The sequence below is a fragment of the Scyliorhinus torazame genome, chromosome 8 (assembly GCF_047496885.1).
Source record: "Scyliorhinus torazame isolate Kashiwa2021f chromosome 8, sScyTor2.1, whole genome shotgun sequence".
Lineage (NCBI taxonomy): Eukaryota > Metazoa > Chordata > Chondrichthyes > Carcharhiniformes > Scyliorhinidae > Scyliorhinus > Scyliorhinus torazame.
The window spans coordinates 73,220,998-73,242,156 of NC_092714.1; the positions used below are offsets into that span (position 1 = coordinate 73,220,998).

The following is a 21,159-nucleotide window of genomic DNA, read 5'->3' on the forward strand; positions in this document are numbered from 1 at the left end:
GGGCTAGGGCATTTGTATGTAAATGTTCCAATTAAACTCACTTTTAGACCAATGCAAATGCCTCAGTGCTATGTCTGGTGCCCGAGGGGTCGTGAAGGGGACTGAGTGGTGCGGGGTACAAAGGTCGGTACAACGGTGAGCCCAGGTGTGTCCCCCCAGCCCCCCGCCGTCATCGGAACACCAACGCCAGTTACACAACATGGCCATGTGATGGAGTGTCCGTGACGCACAAAGGGACCACCCCAGGTGAAGGGTGTAGCTGTGGCCATGGGTCAGACATTGTCTAACGATCCGGAGCTCACAGCTCAGCTCATTCAACATAGCACTGATCACACCCGCTTCTACAATCAATCGTGTGAGACCAGCCCATTGTGCAGCAGGTGTAGGGTGCTCTGCATGTGGTGGTGTGGGAGCTAGGGTCGTCAGATGGTGGGGGGTGCTGGATGGTGAGGTTGGGCGGAACGGTGGTGCCAGTGCCCGTGCTCAGCGAGCCCCTACCCCCATGGTTTGGTGAAACGTGAGATGATCAACGCCTCGCGTGCTCGCTCGCCAAGCCGGTGGCGTTGTGCAGCCTCCCAGCCATATCCAGCGCCCATGTCGCGTCTGTTGCCCCCCCCCCCCTCCCCATCCTCCTCCTCATCTGGAGAGGCGTCCCCTTCATCGGGCTCCCCCTCTGCCTCCTCCTGCTCCTCCTCCAGCACATCGCCCCTCTGCTGGGCTATATTGTGGAGGACACAGCACACCACAATGATGCGGCCGACCCTCTCCGAATGGTACTAGAAGGCATCTCCAGAGCGGTCCAGGCACTTGAAGCGCATCTTCAACAGGCCAAAGCACCTCTCGACCGCAACCCTGGTTGCTGCATGGGCCTCATTGTAGTGGGTCTCCGCGTCAGTCTGTGGTCTCCGCATAGGCGTCATCAGCCATGACCGCAACGAGTAACCCCTGGCGCCCAGCAACCAGCCCCTCAGCCAGGGGAGTGATGCCCCTCGAACATGGCGGGGATGAAAGATTGTGCCAGAATAAATGCGTCATGCACACTGCCGGGGTACTGGAAGTCCAGTCCTAACAGGAGAGGAGCGCAGAGGTCGGGGAGGACATATAGTTTAAAAGTGGCGTACTCGGCGCCCTGTATCAGGAGGTTCGTGGCACAGTACCCCCGGATCTGCACTGAATGTGATCCGGAAGCGAGGGAGATTGTTTGCAATGCGGGGGAAATTTGGAGAGAACAGCACCTCACCGTGTCTGGATGTATGAACCTCTCCCTGCTCCCAGAGTCAAACAGGCAGGGCGTTTCATGCCCATTGACCCGGACGGTCATCATCGAGTTCCTGAGGTGCTTGGGCCGTGACTGGTCGAGCTGCGGGTAGCCGGCGTGCTCGGATGTGGTGGGGTGGTCCCAAGGTGGCGGCCCCCGCCGGTCGCGCGTGTCGGGAGGCGTTGAAGATGGCGGGCAAGATGGTGGGCCCCATGAGTTGCACATGTCGGATAGGATTAAAGATGGTTGGCCCCATGGACAGCACGAGGCTGATGACGCATCTGAAGGGGACGGTACCGGCAGGCACGCAGCCACACTGTGGGGTCTGCGGGCCTGTGAGTCTGAAAGTCGGGCCTGTGATTTAGGAGCTTTGGATCTGGCCAGACAGACTTTGGCAAAGTGTCCTTTCTTGCCGCAGTCGCTACAGGTCACGTTCCGAGCTGGGCAACACTGCCTGAGGTGCTGGTTCTGGCCGCAGAAATAGCAGGGCAGCCTCCCGGGTTGGGCGGGCAGCCGCTCGGCACAGGCCTGGGACACCCTCTGGTCGGGTGTCCACGAGGGGATCGCGTGGTCGGAGGGGAAAGCATTGAGGCTCTGAAACGCTACTTCTAAGGAGGTGGATAGTTTTACCGTCTCTTCGAGGTCGAGGGCGCCCTTTTCGTGCAAGCGCTGTCTGGCGTAGTTGGGCCGGACTCCAGCCACACCCGGATGGCGAGATCCATATGCTGCGAGGCCGTGACGTCCTTGTAGTTGCAGTTTCGAGCGAGTACCTTCAGATCGCGTAGGTATTCCTCCAGCGATTCCCCGGGGCGTTGATGACGAGTGGTGAGGAGATGCCGCGTGAACACTTCGTTCACCGGCCTCACGTACTGCCTTTTCAGGATCGCGACCGCGTCTGCGTACGTGGTCACTTCCTCGATCTACACAGAGATTCTGTGGCTCACCCGGGCATGGAGGAGACTCAGTTTCTGTTCCACGGTGACGTTGGGCAAGGAGGAGTCGGCGAGGTAGGCCTCAAAACAGCGGAGACAGTGCGAAAAAATTCCTTTGCTTCAGCTGCCTGTGGGTCGAGTTCCAGTCGATCAGGTTTGAGGGCTGCTTCCATAGCAATATTGTAGCTGATTAAATTGATGCAACCATCAATTCACATGAGACAAAGAGTTGAAGTGAACAGTGGTTTTAACCAGCTAGAACTGTGCCTGCCTGCGACTGCTCTGTAGTGAGTGCCGCCTACAGGCTGCAGCTCTATATACCTCCCCCGAGGGGGCGGGGCCACAGGCGGAGCCCACAAGGGCATCAACATAATACAATACAATGTAATGCAATTACAATGGTGAATGGTAGCAGTAATACATTCACCACAGGCAGCCCATTAACCTGGACTTTCTGTGTTCAATTACGACAGGAATGCAAAAGCAGTATTTTGTTTATTTTCCAAAACAGTCACAAACACAAAATAAGTTTTTGGAGACTCAACTTCTTTAAAGGAACTTTTCGTTGTCCATAATATCCTTTGAAATCAACAAGAAAATGATATGCTGAAGAGTGGTGCTGATTTAATGTTAAATATAAAGAATTGCTCTGTGGTCATTGAATGGTTGCTTGGGTGCTAATTTTTCCTGTTGTAAACGACCTGGTGAAATACACTCTGTACAGAATACAGTAGAAATGAAACCACTCACCCAAACTGTCCATCTGCATGGCTAGAGTTTCACCGATTAAAGGGAAGAGGTGGATCACGTCTTCATTAGTTTTCCTGTGTTTGAAGGTGTGCCCGTGGAAGTAAGCTGCCTGCACGTGATCTTGGGCACCAATACTCGAGATATGCCAGTGTGTGACAATTCCTTCACACAACGGCAAAGGTTCCTGGCTGTCGTACACAACACCATTTATGGCTGAAAACGGAAATGTTCAAACATTAATTTGTTTTAATGCTTCTCAAATGTTTTCCTGCTGTGACACCATTTTAATGCCTCAGTCTTCAGAGGGGCCCCTGTAAAGAGGTGAGGAAAAGGGAAGGGGGATGCTTCTGTTGGTACAAGGGGGTGGGGGGGGGGGGGGGGGTGGCTAGGGAGGCTTCGGTTGCTGAGAAAGTGGGGGGAGCTTTACTTCTTGATCAGCTCAGAAACTACAGTTTAGAAAGTCCTGCTCTACAATGCAAAAACTTTAAATGTAGCTAAAATTACTATTTTATGAAAAAAACCATGAAGCATCATGATGTAAAATGCTCAGTCCTATGGGACTGGCTTAGGTCATGGGTTAGAATCATAGCATTTACAGTGCAGAAGGAGGCCATTCAGCCCATCAAGTCTCCACCGGCCCTTGGAGAGCACCCTACTTAAGCCCACCCCTCCACCCAATCCCTGTAACCCAGTAAACTCACCTAACCATTTTGGACACTAAGGGGTAATTTAGCATGGCCAATACACCTAACCTGCACATCTTTGGACTGTGGGAGGAAACCAGGCCACCCGAAGGAAACCCACGCAGACCCGCACAGACAGTGACCCAAGCCGGAAATCGAACCCGGGATCCTGGAGCTGTGAAGCAACAGTGCTAACCAGTGTTGGTTAATCATTTGTTGTTTGTAATCCATGGTTGCCGCAGTGTTTTTTTGTCTGGATCTTAAATTTGAATGATGGCAATGGAGTCTTATTTCTCTGAATTCTCAAACCTCTAAGATAAATAAATTGGTCAAATATAAGATCAAATAGGAAGATACACTGAATTAGTCCTTGAAAAGATGGATTTTGGAGATTGGGATTGTGTCACCTTGATGATGCCTGGATAATAGTAGCTCTAATGTTCAACTAGCCAATGCCATCTGTGCTCGAACCTGGGAAAGTTTGATGTTGCCATGGAAACTAGCTGCCAAGAACAAAAAAAATCTTCATAATCCATCACTGGCATCGAGACATAATGTGCCACTGGACACTCCTGATCATTTTTTAGATAAACACCAAGACCCAAAATAAAGGCTTTTGTAGTTTCTCCTTTAAGAGAAGGGAAGCATAAATAAACAAGACAAAATGTAGAGAGGTGGTTGTTCATTTTAGGCAATCAAAGAATTTACAGTACAGAAGGAGGCCATTCGGTCCATCAAGTCTGCACCGGCCCTTGGAAAGAGCATCCTACTTAGGTCCATGCCTCCAACCCATTCCCGCAATCTCACCCAACCTTTTGGATACCAAGGGGCAATTTAGCATGGCCAATCCACCTAACCTGCACATCTTTGGACTGTGGGAGGAAACTGGAGCACCCGGAGGAAACCCACGCAGACACGGGAGGAAGTGCAAACTCCACACAGGCAGTCGCCCAAAGCTGGAATTGAACCCGGGTCCCTGGAGTTGTGATGCAGCACTGCGCCACCATGGGTAGCACAGTGGTTAGCACAGTTGCTTCACAGCTCCAGGGTCCCAGGTTCGATTCCCGGCTTGGGTCACTGTCTCTGCGAAGTCTGCACATTCTCCCCGTGTCTGCGTGGGTTTCCTCCGGGTGCTCCGGTTTCCTCCCACAGTCCAAAGATGTACAGGTTAGATGGATTGGCTATGTTAAATTGCCCTTAGTCTCCAAAAAAGGTTAGATGGGGTTACGGTGTTAGGGTGGTGGTATGGGCATAGGTAGGATGTTCTTTCCAAGGGCTGGTGCAGACTCGATGGGCCAAATGGCGTCCTTCTGCATTGTAAATTCTATGCTGCCCTGGTAATGATTTACAATGGTAATGATCTTGTTAGAATTTCTCTGGGAAACCAAGTCAGGGAAATGCAATGGGATCAGATGGATCCAATTGATCGCCAACAATCAGAATCAGCTCAATTGCATGTCCACTGAAGTTGGCTGAGTGCAGCTCCTGTGTAACATGAGAGTACTGTACTGGGGTGAGGAGAATTACATTATTAGATGCTTCCTTTAAGAGTGACTAGTTTTGCTGTACATTTTAACATGCTCGACTTTGTTGATAATTGCTCTGCATTGGCTGGCACATGTTGTACTTGAAGCCTACTAAAGCCACGTGACACATCTTGAGTCCAGAAACCAGTTACAGATCTAATCACCTCTGAATTTAAATTTCTTAACTTGAAGGGCAAGAAAAACCAGCAGACATCTACTCACTGTACATGATGTTTGATTCATAAAATTCGGGGTCTGCGGGGTCAACACTGGAAGCATTCTGGCATGACTGAATGTTCTCATCAATATACCAGCTTTGGTTCTCATCAAATGCTGCAAATATGACGTGTTGCTCTTCATCCACTCTTATCTAAATCAGATAGAATGAAAACCCAGAAGATCTTCAGAGATTCGAGTATGACAATTTTGAGTAGATTTTCCTCTTGGACAGGCTCAATGCTGAAGAAACATCAGAGCGAGACATCTACCTTCCAACCTGATCCCACCGTGGTTCTGACTCATTTGGTGGGGGTCTTCACCAAAGAACAGCAAGTTGGGAAATAAAATGCCAGTGTGACATTCTCCTGCAGAGAGGGGGAGGCACCAATAAAGGAGCAGAGAACCTGAAGAGCCTTTTCCCCAGAAACTTTGGTCAACCTTTGCAAGAGCGGGATGACATAAAGAGAGGCATTAAAAATGGGAATCGATCTCACTACTAATCCCCTGGCTTCCAACATTCCCTTCATTAGTATTGGTGCTCCATCAATGGTGTGCTGTCAATAATCCCCTGGTGGCGGAAATGGTGGTTGGAGGAAGTCTGGGTGGAAATTTGTGCCACTGCCGCACCTCACTCCCCTAATCTACATGTAGAAGGAAGAAATAGCGGGGCACCTGGGGGGAAATTGTCCCATTGGGCAGACGCAGCATGGGTTCACAAAGGGTAGGTCGTGTCTGACTAATTTGGTAGAATCTTTTGAGGACGTTACCAGTGCAGTAGATAACGGGGAGCCAATGGATGTGGTATATCTGGATTTCCAGAAAGCTTTTGACAAGGTGCCACACAAAAGGCTGCTGCATAAACTAAAGATGCATGGCATTGAGGGTAAAGTGGTAGCATGGGTAGAGGATTGGTTAACTAACAGAAAGCAGAGAGTGGGGATAAATAGGTGTTTCTCTGGTTGGCAACCTGTAACTAGTGGGGTCCCTCAAGGATCAGTGTTGGGCCCGCAGTTGTCCACAATTTACATAGACGATTTGGAGTTGGGGACCAAGTGCAATGTGTCAAAGTTTGCAGACGACACTAAGATGAGTGGTAAAGCAAAAAGTGCAGAGGATACCGGAAGTCTGCAGAAGGACTTGGATAGGTTAGGTGAATGGGCTAGGGTCTGGCAGATGGAATTCAATGTTGCCAAGTGTGAGGCTATCCATTTTGGGAGGAATAACAGCAGAATGGATTATTATTTAAACGGTAAGATGTTAAAACATGCTGCTGTGCAGAGGGACCTGGGTGTGCTGGTGCACGAGTCGCAAAAAGTTGGTGTGCAGGTGCAACAGGTGATTAAGAAGTCTAATCGAGTTTTGTCTTTCATTGCTAGAGGGATGGAGTTCAAGACTAGTGAGGTTATGCTGCAATTGTATAGGGTGTTGGTGAGGCCGCATCTGGAGGATTGTGTTCAGTTTTGGTCTCCTTACCTGAGAAAGGACATATTGGCACTGGAGGGAGTGCAGAGGAGATTCACTAGGTTGATCCCAGAGTTGAGGGGATTAGATTATGACGAGAGGTTGAGTAGACTGGGACTGTACTCATTGGAGTTTAGAAGGATGCGGGGGGATCTTATTGAGACATATAAAATTATGAAGGGAATAGATAGGATAGATGCAGGCAGGTTGTTTCCACTGGTCGGGGAAAGCAGAATTAGGGGGCATAGCCTCAAAATAAGGGGAGGTAGATTTAGGACGGAGTGTAGGAGGAACTTCTTCACCCAAAGGGTTGTGAATCTCTGGAATTCCTTGCCCAGTGAAGCAGTTGAGGCTCCTTCTTTAAACGTTTTTAAGAAAAAGATAGATGCCTTTCTAAAGAATAAAGGGATTCGGGGATATGGTGTAAGGGCCGGAGAGTGGAGCTGAGTCCACAAAGATCAGCCATGATCTTATTAAATGGCAGAGCAGGCTCGAGGGGCCAGATGGCCTACTCCTGTTCCTAGTTCTTATGTTCTTATGTATCTATTAACACCTTTCTCTTTGTATAAATAGATCTTTACATCTTTTTTGCAGCAATGTAGTCTGAGCTCATGAAATCCATTTCCCTTTGATTGGGCAAGGAGGGGGGGGGGGGCAGAGTGGTGATCAGGTCAGCAATGGTAAGGGGCAGAGATGTGATACAGCCTCCCCAGCCCAAATGTCTTTTATTTTCTAAAATTAGATTCCATAGCAGAGGAAAATCCAACATTGTGTCAGTTAAGTAGGGGCAACTACATGACAAAAGACAAGGAGGCCAAAAATCTGTGGTACATCTAATGCAATCTGCCCAAATAGCTACAAATTAGGCCGAGTTTGGTAATGCCAAAATCCTACCACTACTTGGCCAGTGTAGAACCTCTACAAACCCGAAACAAAAGGACTGCACAAGATGGCTTGTGACTGGGGAACAAGAGCACCAGCTTGTCTGTTAACATCTTCCCAGTCTAGTGTCACATTGGTGAACTACATGCCAATTGAAATAAGGTATATTGTCCCTTTGCTATGCAAGGCCTATTTATTGCACTGTGCGGTCCCTTTAAGATTGTTGAGTGGCCATGCGTGCGCACCTTAACGGTTGCCCCTGCGTGGTTGGCGCAACTTCAAAGGAATATTGATGCTGTCTACCAAATGATGAATCTGGGGCCCATCTAGGAGGTGCAGGGCTGGGATTTGTTCTGCAACTTTGAAGATACTTGGAATTTTTGAAGATTTTTCAGTCCTTTTGTATAGAGGGAGGACTGCGATCCAATTGATGCGGGCGACCACCACTCACATTCAAGAGGGGAGATCTTGCTCTCATCCTACTTTACCAGTGCCACCACCAAAGATTGTCACTGAGCTCATTTGGTACTTACACCAGGGTTTTGGACCCGTGGCTTTCTTTACGTTTCTTCAAGAATGCCATAAATCTTTGATTTTGGACATTACTAAATTGCACAGAATTTATGAACATACATCCAATTTTGAAAGAACTGGCTAATTGCCTGGTGTGATGCTGGTGCACACGGAAAGGTGCCAGCTCAATGTTGGAGAGTGTGAAAGTGTGCGTGCAAACACAGAAACACAAGCCGAGGAGAAGATCAGGTTGGCTGGGTGAGGATCAGGCTTAGCTGTGATACCTTCTACAGTTACATAGCCCATGGATCTCGTTCACATTCATACATTGGCCATGAGGAACTAATGTTTAGTTGCTAACACATAGAATTGTTCCCCAGCTTCAGTTTCTGTCCACTGGAGGGAATGATCAGCAAATGCAAATGAAATTAAGCGGCGGGATTCTCCGTTTATGAGACTTAAGTGTTGACGTCAACGCAGAATCCCTGGGCTTTCACGCCAGAAACACTGGTGCTGCACCTGGGCCAATTCTGCTATTGTTGAGGGGCTAGCACAGGGGCCACGTGGAACATTCGATTCTAATGCAAAACGGTGCCAGATTCGCCAGTTTCGCGGTTGAATAAACTTGGTTTGTTCTCACTGGAGCGATGGAGGTTGAGGGGCGATCTGATAGAGGTTTATAAAATTATGAGGGGCATAAACAGAGTGGATAGTCAGAGGCTTTCTCCCAGGGTAGAGGGGTCAATTACTAGGGGGCATAGGTTTAAGGTGCGAGGGGCAAGGTTTAGAGGAGATGTACGAGGCAAGTGTTTTTTACACAGAGGGTAGTGGGTGCCTGGAACTCGCTGCCGGAGGAGGTGGTGGAAGCAGGGACGATAGTGACGTTTAAAGGGCATCTTGACAAATACATGAATAGGATGGGAATAGAGGGATACGGACCCAGGAAGTGTAGAAGATTGTAGTTTAGACGGGCAGCATGGTCGGTACAGGCATGGAGGGCCGAAGGGCCAGTTCCTGTGCTGTACTTTTCTTTGTTCTTTGACACTCAGGAGGCTGACAAGCTGCAGCCGCATATACACACTTCACTCCTCACACTCACCATCCCAGCCAACAAAATGGCAGCAAGAAGAGCAGCACGCCGACGCCGAGCTGGAGACCCCCTGGATGCTGTGGAGGAGAGGAGGGTGACCCTGTACCCCAACCCGAGGAGGAGGATTCCAGCTGCCACCGTTCGTCGTGATTGGGCACAGGTGGCAGAGGCAGTCAGCACCGTGGGCAATGGAGACGGGAAGAAACTGCACGACCACCTCAGGGCGGCCAGGGTGAGTAGGCAGCACTGTGCCCCTGGCACTAACCGCAGTCGCACACACCCATAACCCTACCCCCCCCCCCCCCCCAATCCGGAGGGGGGCCGAACCCCCATCCTGCCCCATATGCCAGTACCCATACCAGATGCCATGGCTGGGTGCCCTGACCACTAAGACCACCAGCTGCCCACCCCCTGGGCTGCATGCATGGACTGCCTAACACTGACTTTTACCCCCACCCACCAGGAGAAGGCCGTGCACAACCGTGGAAGCGAGAGGAGAGGGACCGCCAGACGTCACCATGGCAGAGCAGAGGGCCATGAACGTGGCCGGCAGCCTGGAGGAAAGGAAGGACACCGTGATGGAGCTCAGCTGCGGGTGAGGATGTGAGGCTCTACTTAGTTGTGATTCCCTATGATACGTGCGTCAACCCCCGCCCCTCAACACCACTTTCATCCTACATCACCTGCACCCCCACATCACTCACACCCCCAGATTTCACACACAGGAGATCCTGGAGCTCGGGTCGGAGGATGACAGTGTTTTTCCATCACAGTTATCTCCAACACCCTCCACCATCCAAGAGACACTCATCTCGGTTGGGCACGTTGGTGAAGAGACTCCTTGGTCACTTTCTGGTGCGCACCACACATTTGAAGGTAGGTACAACCAAGGGGGCAGGTCAACTCCAGGAACTAGCTGCCGGCCAGGCAGGTTCCGGGCTTCAGGAACAGACAGTCGCATCCGTGGTGGAGATGTAGTCGCAGAGCCAGGGACTACATGAGGAGTTGTCGGCGAGCATTCATCACCTGCAGGTGCAGTTGGAGGAATCCAACCGCATGCAGCAGCAGGAGGTGGTGCCGACAATGCGTGCCACCCAGGCCAACATCGCATGGGTGGCGTCTGCAGTGGAGGCATTGGGGGCGACGGTCGTGGCTATGGATCAGCATGTCCAAGGCTGGGGCATTATGTGCAGCCGCTGGCCATGGCCCAGGACAGGGTAGCCTTCTCACAGGCAACCATGTGCCAGAGCCATCTGGACATCGCAGCAGAATTCCAGAGCATGGCCCAATCCAGCAGGCCATGGCTGGGAACGTCGGTAGCATTGCCCAGGTGCTGGCTGACGTGACACAGACACAGAGAGAGGTGGCCCAGTTCCAGAGTGAGATAGCGTAATCACTGGCTGATGTGACATAAACCAAGAACTGGTGGCACAGTCAATGAATGACTGTGGAGATGCTCCACTCCCTGTGTTCCTTGGCCACGACCAGGTGTTTACTGTACATGCCTTCTGTACACACACTGATGCCGCTGTCGAGGTGACCCAGAATCGCGATATGGCATCAAATCAACTCCTGCCATGATTTTGGCGTCGGAACCTATTCTCCGCCCAATCGGCGTCGAGGAACGGAGAATCCCGCCCAAGGTCTTTCAAGATGCAAGTGTAAAACATAAAGTAGATTAAATTTGGCCAATATTCATGACTATTATTCGTTATGTTTTAAATGGAGATAAACTGCACATATCACAATAATATTTAGTCATCAATAAAAACTCTACAAGAATCGTTAGATCTCTCTGATTGATTGATAATGCCTTCAGTTTTATCTCATGCGCAACAAATCGGCTGGATGTGTCTAATATTCTCAAAAAAAGGTTTCTCTGCCATTTCCTAATCTTTATATGAATGCACATGAAGAGCAATGCTTTGTTCCTCAACATAATAAATGTCTATCTTTCCTAAACAGTACCCTAAAATTCTAGTTGAGGCGAACTTCATTAACCATGTCCATGTTGGAACAGCTGTTTTACATCAGCGTTCATCTTTTTTAACATAGTGTCTGTCATCTGCTTTGGAACTGTATCCCCTTACAACAACCAGAAATATTCGCTGCTGAATCTGACGCAGGCGCTCGCTCCACTGAGGCAAGTTGGTCCTAATTAGAATTAGTCATTTGCTATTCCCTGCCGATGAGAGACTATGTGGACAGCAGTAAGTGCCAGGAGCGGGCACAGATGTTGGAAAGGACTCTCAGGGGTGATGCTATATATTTTTAATTTTATTCTTTCATGGGATGTGGGTGACGCTGGCAAGGTTGGCATTTGTCGCCCATCCCTGATTGCACTTGAAATTGGTAGCTTGCCAGACCATTTGGGGGGGGGGGGGTTTAACAGTCAACCACATTTCTGAGAGTCTGGAACCATATGCAGGCCAGACCAGGGAAGGATGGCAGATTCATTTCCCTGAAGAACATCAGTGAACCAGAAAGGGTTTTATGCCAACCAGCGATTGTTTCATGGTCACCATCACTGAGACGGTGTTTTCAATTCCAGATTTATTAGTTGAATTTAAATTTCACCAGCTGCTGTGTGGTGGCATTTAAACCCAGGCCTCAATGAGGCTGTAGAAATCCACCATTATGGTTTTCTCAATCTGCCAAGCCGCATCCCTGAAATCCCAAAATCCTAGCGCCGCACCCTAAGTGTTGCAAAATTCAGGATTGCCCATTTTCCCCCCTTTAAATACAGTCAAACTCCGGAGAACCCGCTCAGTATTGGTCTTACGCCTGCTCCTAATCCCTGTATTACCAAATCCTCTCGCTGGAGACCAGGTTGGCCCTCTGCAGTTTATTGTAATTAAAGACTGCAGTCATAGAATCCCTACAGTGCAGAAGGAGGCCATTCAGCCCATCGAATCTGCACTGACCCTTCGAAAGACCACCCTACCTAGGCCCAATAACGCACCCTATTCCTGAAACTCCACCTTAAGGGTCAATTTAGCGCAGCCAATTCACCTAACCGACATATCTTTGGACTGTGAGAGGGAACCGGAGCACATGGAGGAAATCCACGCAGACATGGGGAGAATGTGCAAACTCAACGTAGACCCGAGGCCAGAATCGAACCCAGGTCCCTGGCGCTGTGAGGCAGCATTGCTAGCCACTGTACCACCATGCCACCCTCACATTCAGTAGCCCTAACACTGATAAGAGTGTCATGTGAGAGTACCTTTAAGAAATGGGTGTTTAAGAAATGTACCTTTAAGAAATGGGTGTTTATCAGTGATGTCAGAGTGTGGGTGGAGCTGGGTTGTCTGTCAGCTTTTTTACTTTTGTTTTAGGCTGTTTGTTGTAGGGTATGTTTTAGTTTTGGTTTCAGTGTGGGAGCTGAAGCCAGACAGAGCAGGTGTACTGTTGATCTCTCTGCCATGAAAAGACGATCTCTTGATCATTTGGTGAATTCAGAATTATAAATGTTTTCAGTAGTGACTTTAACCTGATGTGCTTCTGTTAAAGGTTATGTTTTTGTAAGTCTTCAGGATGTTAAAAGGACAGCGTAAGCAATCCTTAGTGTTGTAGTCTTTAAGGGTTGTATTTGAATTAATGGTTGCTAAGATGTTCACTGTTTGTTTTAAAAAGGTTAACGGGAGTTCATAGAATAAACATTGTTTTGCTTTCAAAAATACATTTCCATTTCTGCTGTACCACACCTGTAGAGTGGACAGTGTGCTCCCCGTACCACAATCTATTAAAAGTTGTGGGTCAGGTGAACTCCATGATACACTTTGGGGTTCTCTAAACCCAAGCCCATAACAAATTGGGGATCGTCCGGGATAAAAGTCTATCTATTGGATTGGCTTAGTGAACTTAAAGACAGTGAGGGGTGAGCATATTGTGGGTGCTTTTCAGGTGTGGTATTTTAGTTTAAGTAGGGAGTGTGTTGTGAACAATGGCTCTTTCAGAGGCTCTGAAGTTTTTGGGGGTGGAGACGGTCACACGCAGTACCATAATTTTGTAGACATCTATCGGGTCGACCCTCAACCTCCGTCATTCCAGTGAGAACAAACCGAGTTTATTCAACTGCTCCTCATAGCTAATGTCCTCCATACCAGGCAACATTCTGGTAAATCTCTTCTGCACCCTCTCTAAAGCCTCCACATCCTTCTGGTAGTGTGGCGATCAGAATTGAACACTATACTCCAAGTGTGGCCTAACTAAGGTTCTATACAGCTGCAACATGACTTGCCAATTCTTATACTCAATGCCCCGGACAATGAAGGCAAGCATGCCGTATGCCTTCTTGACTACCTTCTCCACCTATGTTGCCCCTTTCAGTGACCTGTGGACCTGTACATCTAGATCTCTCTGACTTTCAATACTCTTGAGGCTTCTACCATTCACTGTATATTCCCTACCTGCATCAGACCTTCCAAAATGCATTATCTCACATTTGTCTGGATTAAACTCCATCTGCCATCTCTCCGCCCAAGTCTCCAAATAATCTAAATCCTGCTGTATCCTCTGACAGTCCTCAACGCTATCCGCAATTCCACTAACCTCTGTGTCGTCTGCAAACTTACTAATCAGATAAGTTACATTTTCCTCCAAATCAATTTATATATACTGTGAACAGCAACGGTCCCAGCACTGATCTAAAACCTGCTGTATCCTCTGACAGTCCTCATCGCTATCTGCAATTCCACCAACCTTTGTGTCGTCTGCAAACTTACTAATCAGACCTGTTATATTTTCCTCCAAATCATTTATATATACTACGAATAACAAAGGTTATACACCACTAGTCACAGCCCTCCAATTAGAAAAGCACCCTTCCATTGCTACTCTCTGCCTTATATGACCTCGCCAGTTCTGTATCCACCTTGCCAGCTCACCCCTGATCCCGTGTGACTTCACCTTTTGTACCAGTCTACCATGAGGGACCTTGTTAAAGGCCTTAATGAAGTACAAATAGACAGCATCCACTGCCCTACCTGCATCAATCATATTTGTGACCTCTTCGAAAAACTCTTATCAAGTTAGTGAGACACGACCTCCCCTTCACAAAACCATGCTGCCTCTCACTAATACGTCCATTTGTTTCCAAATAGGAGTAGATCCTGTCTCGAAGAATTCTCTCCAGTAATTTCCCTGCCACTGACGTAAGGCTCACCGACCTGTAGTTCCCTGAATTATCCTTGCTACCCTTATTAAACAAAGGAACAACATTGGCTATTCTCCAGTCCTCCGGGACATCACCTGAAGAAAGTGAGGTTCCAAAGATTTCTGTCAAGGCCTCAGCAATTTCCTCTCTAGCCTCCTTCAGTATTCTGGGGTAGATCCCATCCGGACCTGGGAACTTATCTACCTTAATATTTTTCAAGACGCCCAACACCTCGTCTTTTTGGATCTCAATGTGACCCAGGCTATCTACACACCCTTCTCCAGACTCAACATCCACCAATTCCTTCTCTTTAGTGAATACTGATGCAAAGTATTTATTTAGTACCTCGCCCATTTCTTCTGGCTCCGCACATAGATTCCCTTGCCTATCCTTCAGTGGGCCAACCCTTTCCCCGGCTACCCTCTTGCTTTTTATGCATGTGTAAAAAGCCTTGGGATTTTCCTTAACCCTATTTGCCAATGACTTTTCGTGACCTCTTCTAGCCCTCCTGACTTCAATGTCCAAGCATTGCCAAGGTTTGATGAGAAGGAAGTGGAAGCCTTTTTCATTTCATTTGAGAAGGTAGCTAAACAAATGAAATGGCCGCAGGACATGTGGGTATTACTGATTCAAACAAAGCTGGTAGGTAGGGTTAATGAAGTGTTTGCATCACTACCGGAAGAGCTATCTGGGACGTATGAGGAGATGAAAAAATCCATCTTCGGCGCATCTGAACTAGTGCCTGAAGCCTACAGACAAAGGTTTAGAAATTTAAGGAAAGAACCTGGTCAAACATACATGGAGTTTGAAAGGCTCAAACAGAGTAATTTTGATAGGTGGATAAGGGCTTTGAAAATAGACCAAACCTATGAAGCTCTCAGAGAAATTATACTTTAGGAGGAGTTTAAAAATTCAATTCCTGATGTAGTGAGAACTCATGTGGAAGAGCAGAGGGTTAAAACTGAAAGATTAGCAGCAGAAATGGCAGATGATTATGAATTAGTTCATAAATCAAAGCTTGGTTTCCGACATCAGTTTCAGCCTGTGAGGGATAGAAACTGGGGACATGAGAAATACTCAAGTGGTAAAGGTAAAGGTGATCTGATGGGAGATAATAAAGAGAGTGTACCTCAGACTAAAAATGAAATCCAGGACGGTGGAAAAGAAATGAAAAGTTTCAAATGTTTCCACTGTAATAAACTAGGCCATGTAAAGTCACAGTGTTGGTGATTGAAGAAAAGCACTGGGAAGGCTGATGTGGTAAAACAGGATAAGACGGTGGGGTTTGTGAAAGTGGTAAAGGAAAGCCCAAGTGAAGCGAAGGAAGTGCAAAAGATTGTACAGCCTGATCAGGAGGTGATTGATAAGAACGTGCCAGATCTCTTTAAAGAATTTACTTGTGTGGGTAAAGTTTACTCATGTGTATCAGGAGGAGCAGGTAAAGAAGTCACAATTTTAAGAGATACGGGAGCTAGTCAATCTTTAATGGTAAGAGATGAGGAGTTATATAGTTTGGGAAGAATGTTGCCAGAAAAGGTGGTAATATGTGGAATTCAGGGTGAGAGGAGTAGTGTTCAATTATATAAGGTAAAGTTGGAAAGTCCAGTGAAGAGTGGTGAAGTGGTAATAGGAGTAATAGAGAAACTATCTTGTCCAGGAATACAGTTTATCTTGGGTAATGATATAGCTGGATCGCAGTTGGGATTGATGCCTACTGTGGTTGATAAGCCAGTGGAAAGTCAGACAACTGAAGTGTTGAAGGACGAATATTCTGGGATTTATCCGGATTGTGTAGTAACAAGGTCGCAAAGTCACAGGTTAAGACAAGAGGAGAAATCAAAGAGTGGAGATGAAGTTGATGTGCAATTATCAGAAACAATTTTTGATCAGATGGTTGAAAAAGAACAAGAATACCTGGAGGATGAAGTGGATATTTTTAGTTCAGGAAAATTGGCAGAGTTACAACAGAAAGATATAGAAATAAAACGGATGTATCAGAAAGCATATACGGAAGAGGAACCTTAGTGTATACCAGAGTGTTATTACTGTAAAAGTAATGTCTTGATGAGAAAATGGAGACCTTCACTTATGCAGGCGGATGATAAGTGAGCAGACGTTCATCAAGTAGTATTGCCGGTAGGGTATAGAAAGGAGGTGTTGCGAGTTGCACATGAGGTACCAGTGGGAGGTCATTTGGGAATAAGGAAAACTCAAGCTAAAATCTAAAAACATTTTTATTGGCCTGGACTACATAAAGATTTAGTTAAATTTTGTCAATCATGTCACACATGTCAAGTGATAGGGAACCCTCTAGCAGTGATAAAACCAGCGACCTTAATACGCATTCCAGCATTTGAGGAACCTTTTACAAGGGTCCTAATTGATTGCGTAGGACCGCCTCCTAAAACAAAAAGTGGGAATCAATATCTTTTGACTATAATGCATTTGTCTACTAGATTTCCAGAGGCCATTCCAGTACGTAATATTACAGCTAAAAAGATTGTGGAGGAGTTACTTAAATTCTTTACTAAATATGGACTACCCACAGAAATACAATCGGATCAAGGATCGAATTTTACCTCAAGGCTATTCAAAGACGTTATGGATAGTTTAGGAATAAAACAATTTAAATCAATTGCGTACCATAAAGAATCGCAGGGAGCGTTAGAAAGGTGGCATTAGACATTAAAGACAATGTTAAGGGCTTATTAGGGCAGTTAAGTGTCAGTCACTTAAATCTACCTTGATCTAAAAGCAGGTGGGGGAGGGGAGTCAATTCAGGACAATTTAAAAAGAGCAACTTGTAAACTCACTCCCAGTGAGTTCTCCCAGTGAGCAAGAGAAGACACAGCCAGAGTGAGACACAGCTAAGAGTGAGTTTGGGAATTTGAATCTAGGTGGGAATTGGAAGCTGGGTGGGGAGGAAGTGCTTTTTATCCCTGGTAAGTGACTGGTAAGTTGTGTTTCTGTTTTCTTTTTCTTTTCATTGGTATATATATATTATTTTTTGGGGGGGAAATTGTAATTGTTGAAATTAACCGAAGGTTTAAGACACGGCAGGAGATCTCAGACCCGTGTCATGCTCCTCGTGTGCGATCTGGGAGCTCAGGAACACGTCCACCGTCCCTAGCTCCTTCACGTGCAAGAAGTGTGTCCAGTTGCAGCTCCTGTTAGACCGCTTGACGGCTCTGGAGCTGCGGATGGACTCACTTTGGAGCATCCGCGATGCTGAGGACGTCGTGGATAGTACGTTTAGCGAGTTGGTCACACCGCAGGTGAAAGGTACTGAGGGAGATAGAAAATGGGTGACCAAAAGACAGAGCAAGAATAGGAAGGCAGTGCAGGTGTCCTCTGCGGTCATCTCCCTGCAAAACAGATATACCGCTTTGGATACTGTTGAGGGAGGTGGCTCACCAGGGGAAGGCAGCAGCAGCCAGGTTCATGGCACCATGGCTGGCTCTGCTGCGCAGCTGGGCAGGAAGAAGTATGGCAGGGCTATGGTGATAGGGGACTCAATTGTAAGGGGAATATACAGGCGGTTCTGCGGACGCAATCGAGACTCCAGGATGGTATGTTGCCTCCCTGGTGCAAGAGTCAAGGATGTCTCGGAGCGGCTGCAGGACATTCTGGGGGGGGAGGGTGAACAGCCAGCTGTCGTGGTGCACATAGGCACCAACGATATAGGTAAAAAACGGGATGAGGTCCTACAAGCTGAATTCAGGGAATTAGGAGTTAAACTAAAAAGTAGGACCTCAAAGGTAGTAATCTCAGGATTGCTACCAGTGCCATGAGCTAGTCAGAGTAGGAATGTCAGGATAGATAGGATGAATGCGTGGCTCGAGAGATGGTGCAAGAGGGAGGGATTCAAATTCCTGGGGCATTGGAACCAGTTCTGTGGGAGGTGGGACCAGTACAAACTGGACGGTCTGCACCTGGACTGGAACCGATGTCCTAGGGGGGGTGTTTGCTAGAACTGTTGGGGAGAGTTTAAACTAATGTGGCAGGGGGGTGGGAATCGATGCAGGAAGTTGGAAGGTAGGGACAGAAACAAAAGGCAGTAAGGGGGAAAGTGTAAGGCAGAGAAGCCATAGTCAAAAATCAAAAAGGGCGACAGTACAAGGTACAGTGACTGAGGGGAGCTCAGAGAATAGGACCAGGAATACTAAAAGGAATAAAACGGGAAGTGAAAACATTAATGGTAAGCGATGCGGCAGGTTGTTACATGAAGATATGGGTTCAACGACAAGGAAAATTAGGAGAAAGATTAAGAGGAAATATAACTTAGGAGAGGTTACTGATCGAGGTGTTAAGATTCAGAACAGAGGTAAAAAAGCCAACATAAGTGTACTTTACCTGAATGCTCGTAGTATTCGGAATAAGGTAAATGAGTTGATGGCGCAAATCATCGTGAATGACTATGATTTAGTGGCCATTACTGAAACATGGTTAAAGGATGGTCACGACTGGGAGTTAAATATCCGAGGGTATCAAACTATTCGGAAGGACAGAGTGGATGGTAAGGAGGTGGTGTAGCTCTGTTATTTAAGGATGACATCCGGGCAACAGTAAGGGATGGCATCGGTGTTATGGAGGATAAGGTTGAATCCATTTGGGTGGAAATCAGGAATAGTAAGGTGAAAAAGTCACTGATAGGAGTAGTCTATAGACCACCAAATAGTAACATTATGGTGGGGCAGGCAATAAACAAAGTAATAACTGATGCATGTAGAAATGGTACAGCAGTTATCATGGGGGACTTTAATCTACATGTCGATTGGTTTAACCAGGTCGGTCAAGGCAGCCTTGAGGAGGAGTTTATAGAATGTATCCGCGATAGTTTCCTAGAACAGTATGTAATGGAACCTACGAGGGAACAAGCGGTCCTAGATCTGGTCCTGTGTAATGAGACAGGATTGATTCAGGATCTCATAGTTAGGGATCCGCTCGGAAGGAGCGATCACAATATGGTGGAATTTAAAATACAGATGGAGGGTGAGAAGGTAAAATCAAGCACTAGTGTCTTGTGCTTAAACAAAGGAGATTACAATGGGATGAGAGAAGAACTAGCGAAGGTAGACTGGGAGCAAAGACTTTATGGTGAAACAGTTGAGGAACAGCGGAGAACCTTCCAAGCGATTTTTCACAGTACTCAGCAAAGGTTTATACCAACAAAAAGGAAGGACGGTAGAAAGAGGGAAAATCAACCGTGGATATCTGAGGAAATAAGGGAGAGTATCAAATTGAAGGAAAAAGCATACAAAGTAGCAAAGATTAGTGGGAGACTAGAGGACTGGGACATCTTTAGGGGGCAAGAGAAAGCTACTAAAAAAGCTATAAAGAAGAGTAAGATAGATTATGAGAGTAAACTTGCTCAGAATATAAAAACAGATAGTAAAAGTTTCTACAAATATATAAAACAAAAAAGAGTGGCTAAGGTAAATATTGGTCCTTTAGAGGATGAGAAGGGAGATTTAATAATGGGAGATGAGGAAATGGCTGAGGAACTGAACAGGCTTTTTGGGTCGGTCTTCACAGTGGAAGACACAAATAACATGCCAGTGACTGATGGAAATGAGGCTATGACAGGTGAGGACCTTGAGAGGATTGTTATCACCAAGGAGGTAGTGATGGGCAAGCTAATGGGGCTAAAGGTAGACAAGTCTCCTGGCCCTGATGGAATGCATCCCAGAGTGCTAAAAGAGATGGCTAGGGAAATTGCAAATGCACTAGTGATAATTTACCAAAATTCACTAGACTCTGAGCTGGTCCTGGCGGATTGGAAATTAGCAAACGTGACACCACTGTTTAAAAAAGGAGGTAGGCAGAAAGCGGGTAATTATAGGCCAGTGAGCTTAACTTCGGTAGTAGGGAAGATGCTGGAATCTATCATCAAGGAAGAAATAGCGAGGCATCTGGATGGAAATTGTCCCATTGGGCAGACGCAGCATGGGTTCATAAAGGGCAGGTCGTGCCTAACTAATTTAGTGGAATTTTTTCAGGACATTACCAGTGCGGCAGATAACGGGGAGCCAATGGATGTTGGATGTGGTATATCTGGATTTCCAGAAAGCCTTTGACAAGGTGCCACACAATAGGTTGCTGCATAAGATAAAGATGCATGGCATTAAGGGTAAAGTAGTAGCATGGATAGAGGATTGGTTACTTAATAGAAAGCAAAGAGTGGGGATTAATGGGTGTTTCTCTGGTTGGCAATCAGTAGCTAGTGGTGTCCCTCAGCGATCAGTGTTGGGCCCACAACTGTTCACAATTTACATAGATGATTTGGAGTTGGGGACCAAGCGCAATGTGTCCAAGTTTGCAGACGACGCTAAGATAAGTGGTAAAGCAAAAAGTGCAGAGGATACTGGAAGTCTGCAGAGGGATTTGGATAGGCTAAGTGAATGGGCTAGGGTCTGGCAGATGGAATACAATGTTGACAAATGTGAGGTTATCCATTTTGGTAGGAATAACAGCAAAAGGGATTATTATTTAAATGATAAAATATTAAAACATGCGGCTGTGCAGAGAGACCTGGGTGTGCTAGTGCATGAGTCGCAAAAAGTTGGTTTACAGATGCAACAGGTGATTAAGAAGGCAAATGGAATTTTGTCCTTCATTGCTAGAGGGAGGAGTTTAAGACTAGGGAGGTTATGCTGCAATTGTATAAGGTGTTAGTGAGGCCACACC

General features: G+C 47.0%; 1 protein-coding gene across 1 annotated transcript in view; it reads right to left on the reverse strand.

Annotated features, from left to right (window-relative positions):
• Positions 1-21,159, reverse strand: part of f5 (coagulation factor V) — a 229,780-nt gene that overhangs the window by 120,290 nt on the left and 88,331 nt on the right. Inside the window, exons 11-12 of the mRNA XM_072513824.1 lie at positions 5,372-5,519; positions 2,941-3,153 (exon numbers count right to left, since the gene is read on the reverse strand). Coding sequence (XP_072369925.1) covers positions 2,941-3,153; positions 5,372-5,519 — 361 coding nt within the window. The remainder of the gene's footprint in view (positions 1-2,940; positions 3,154-5,371; positions 5,520-21,159) is intronic.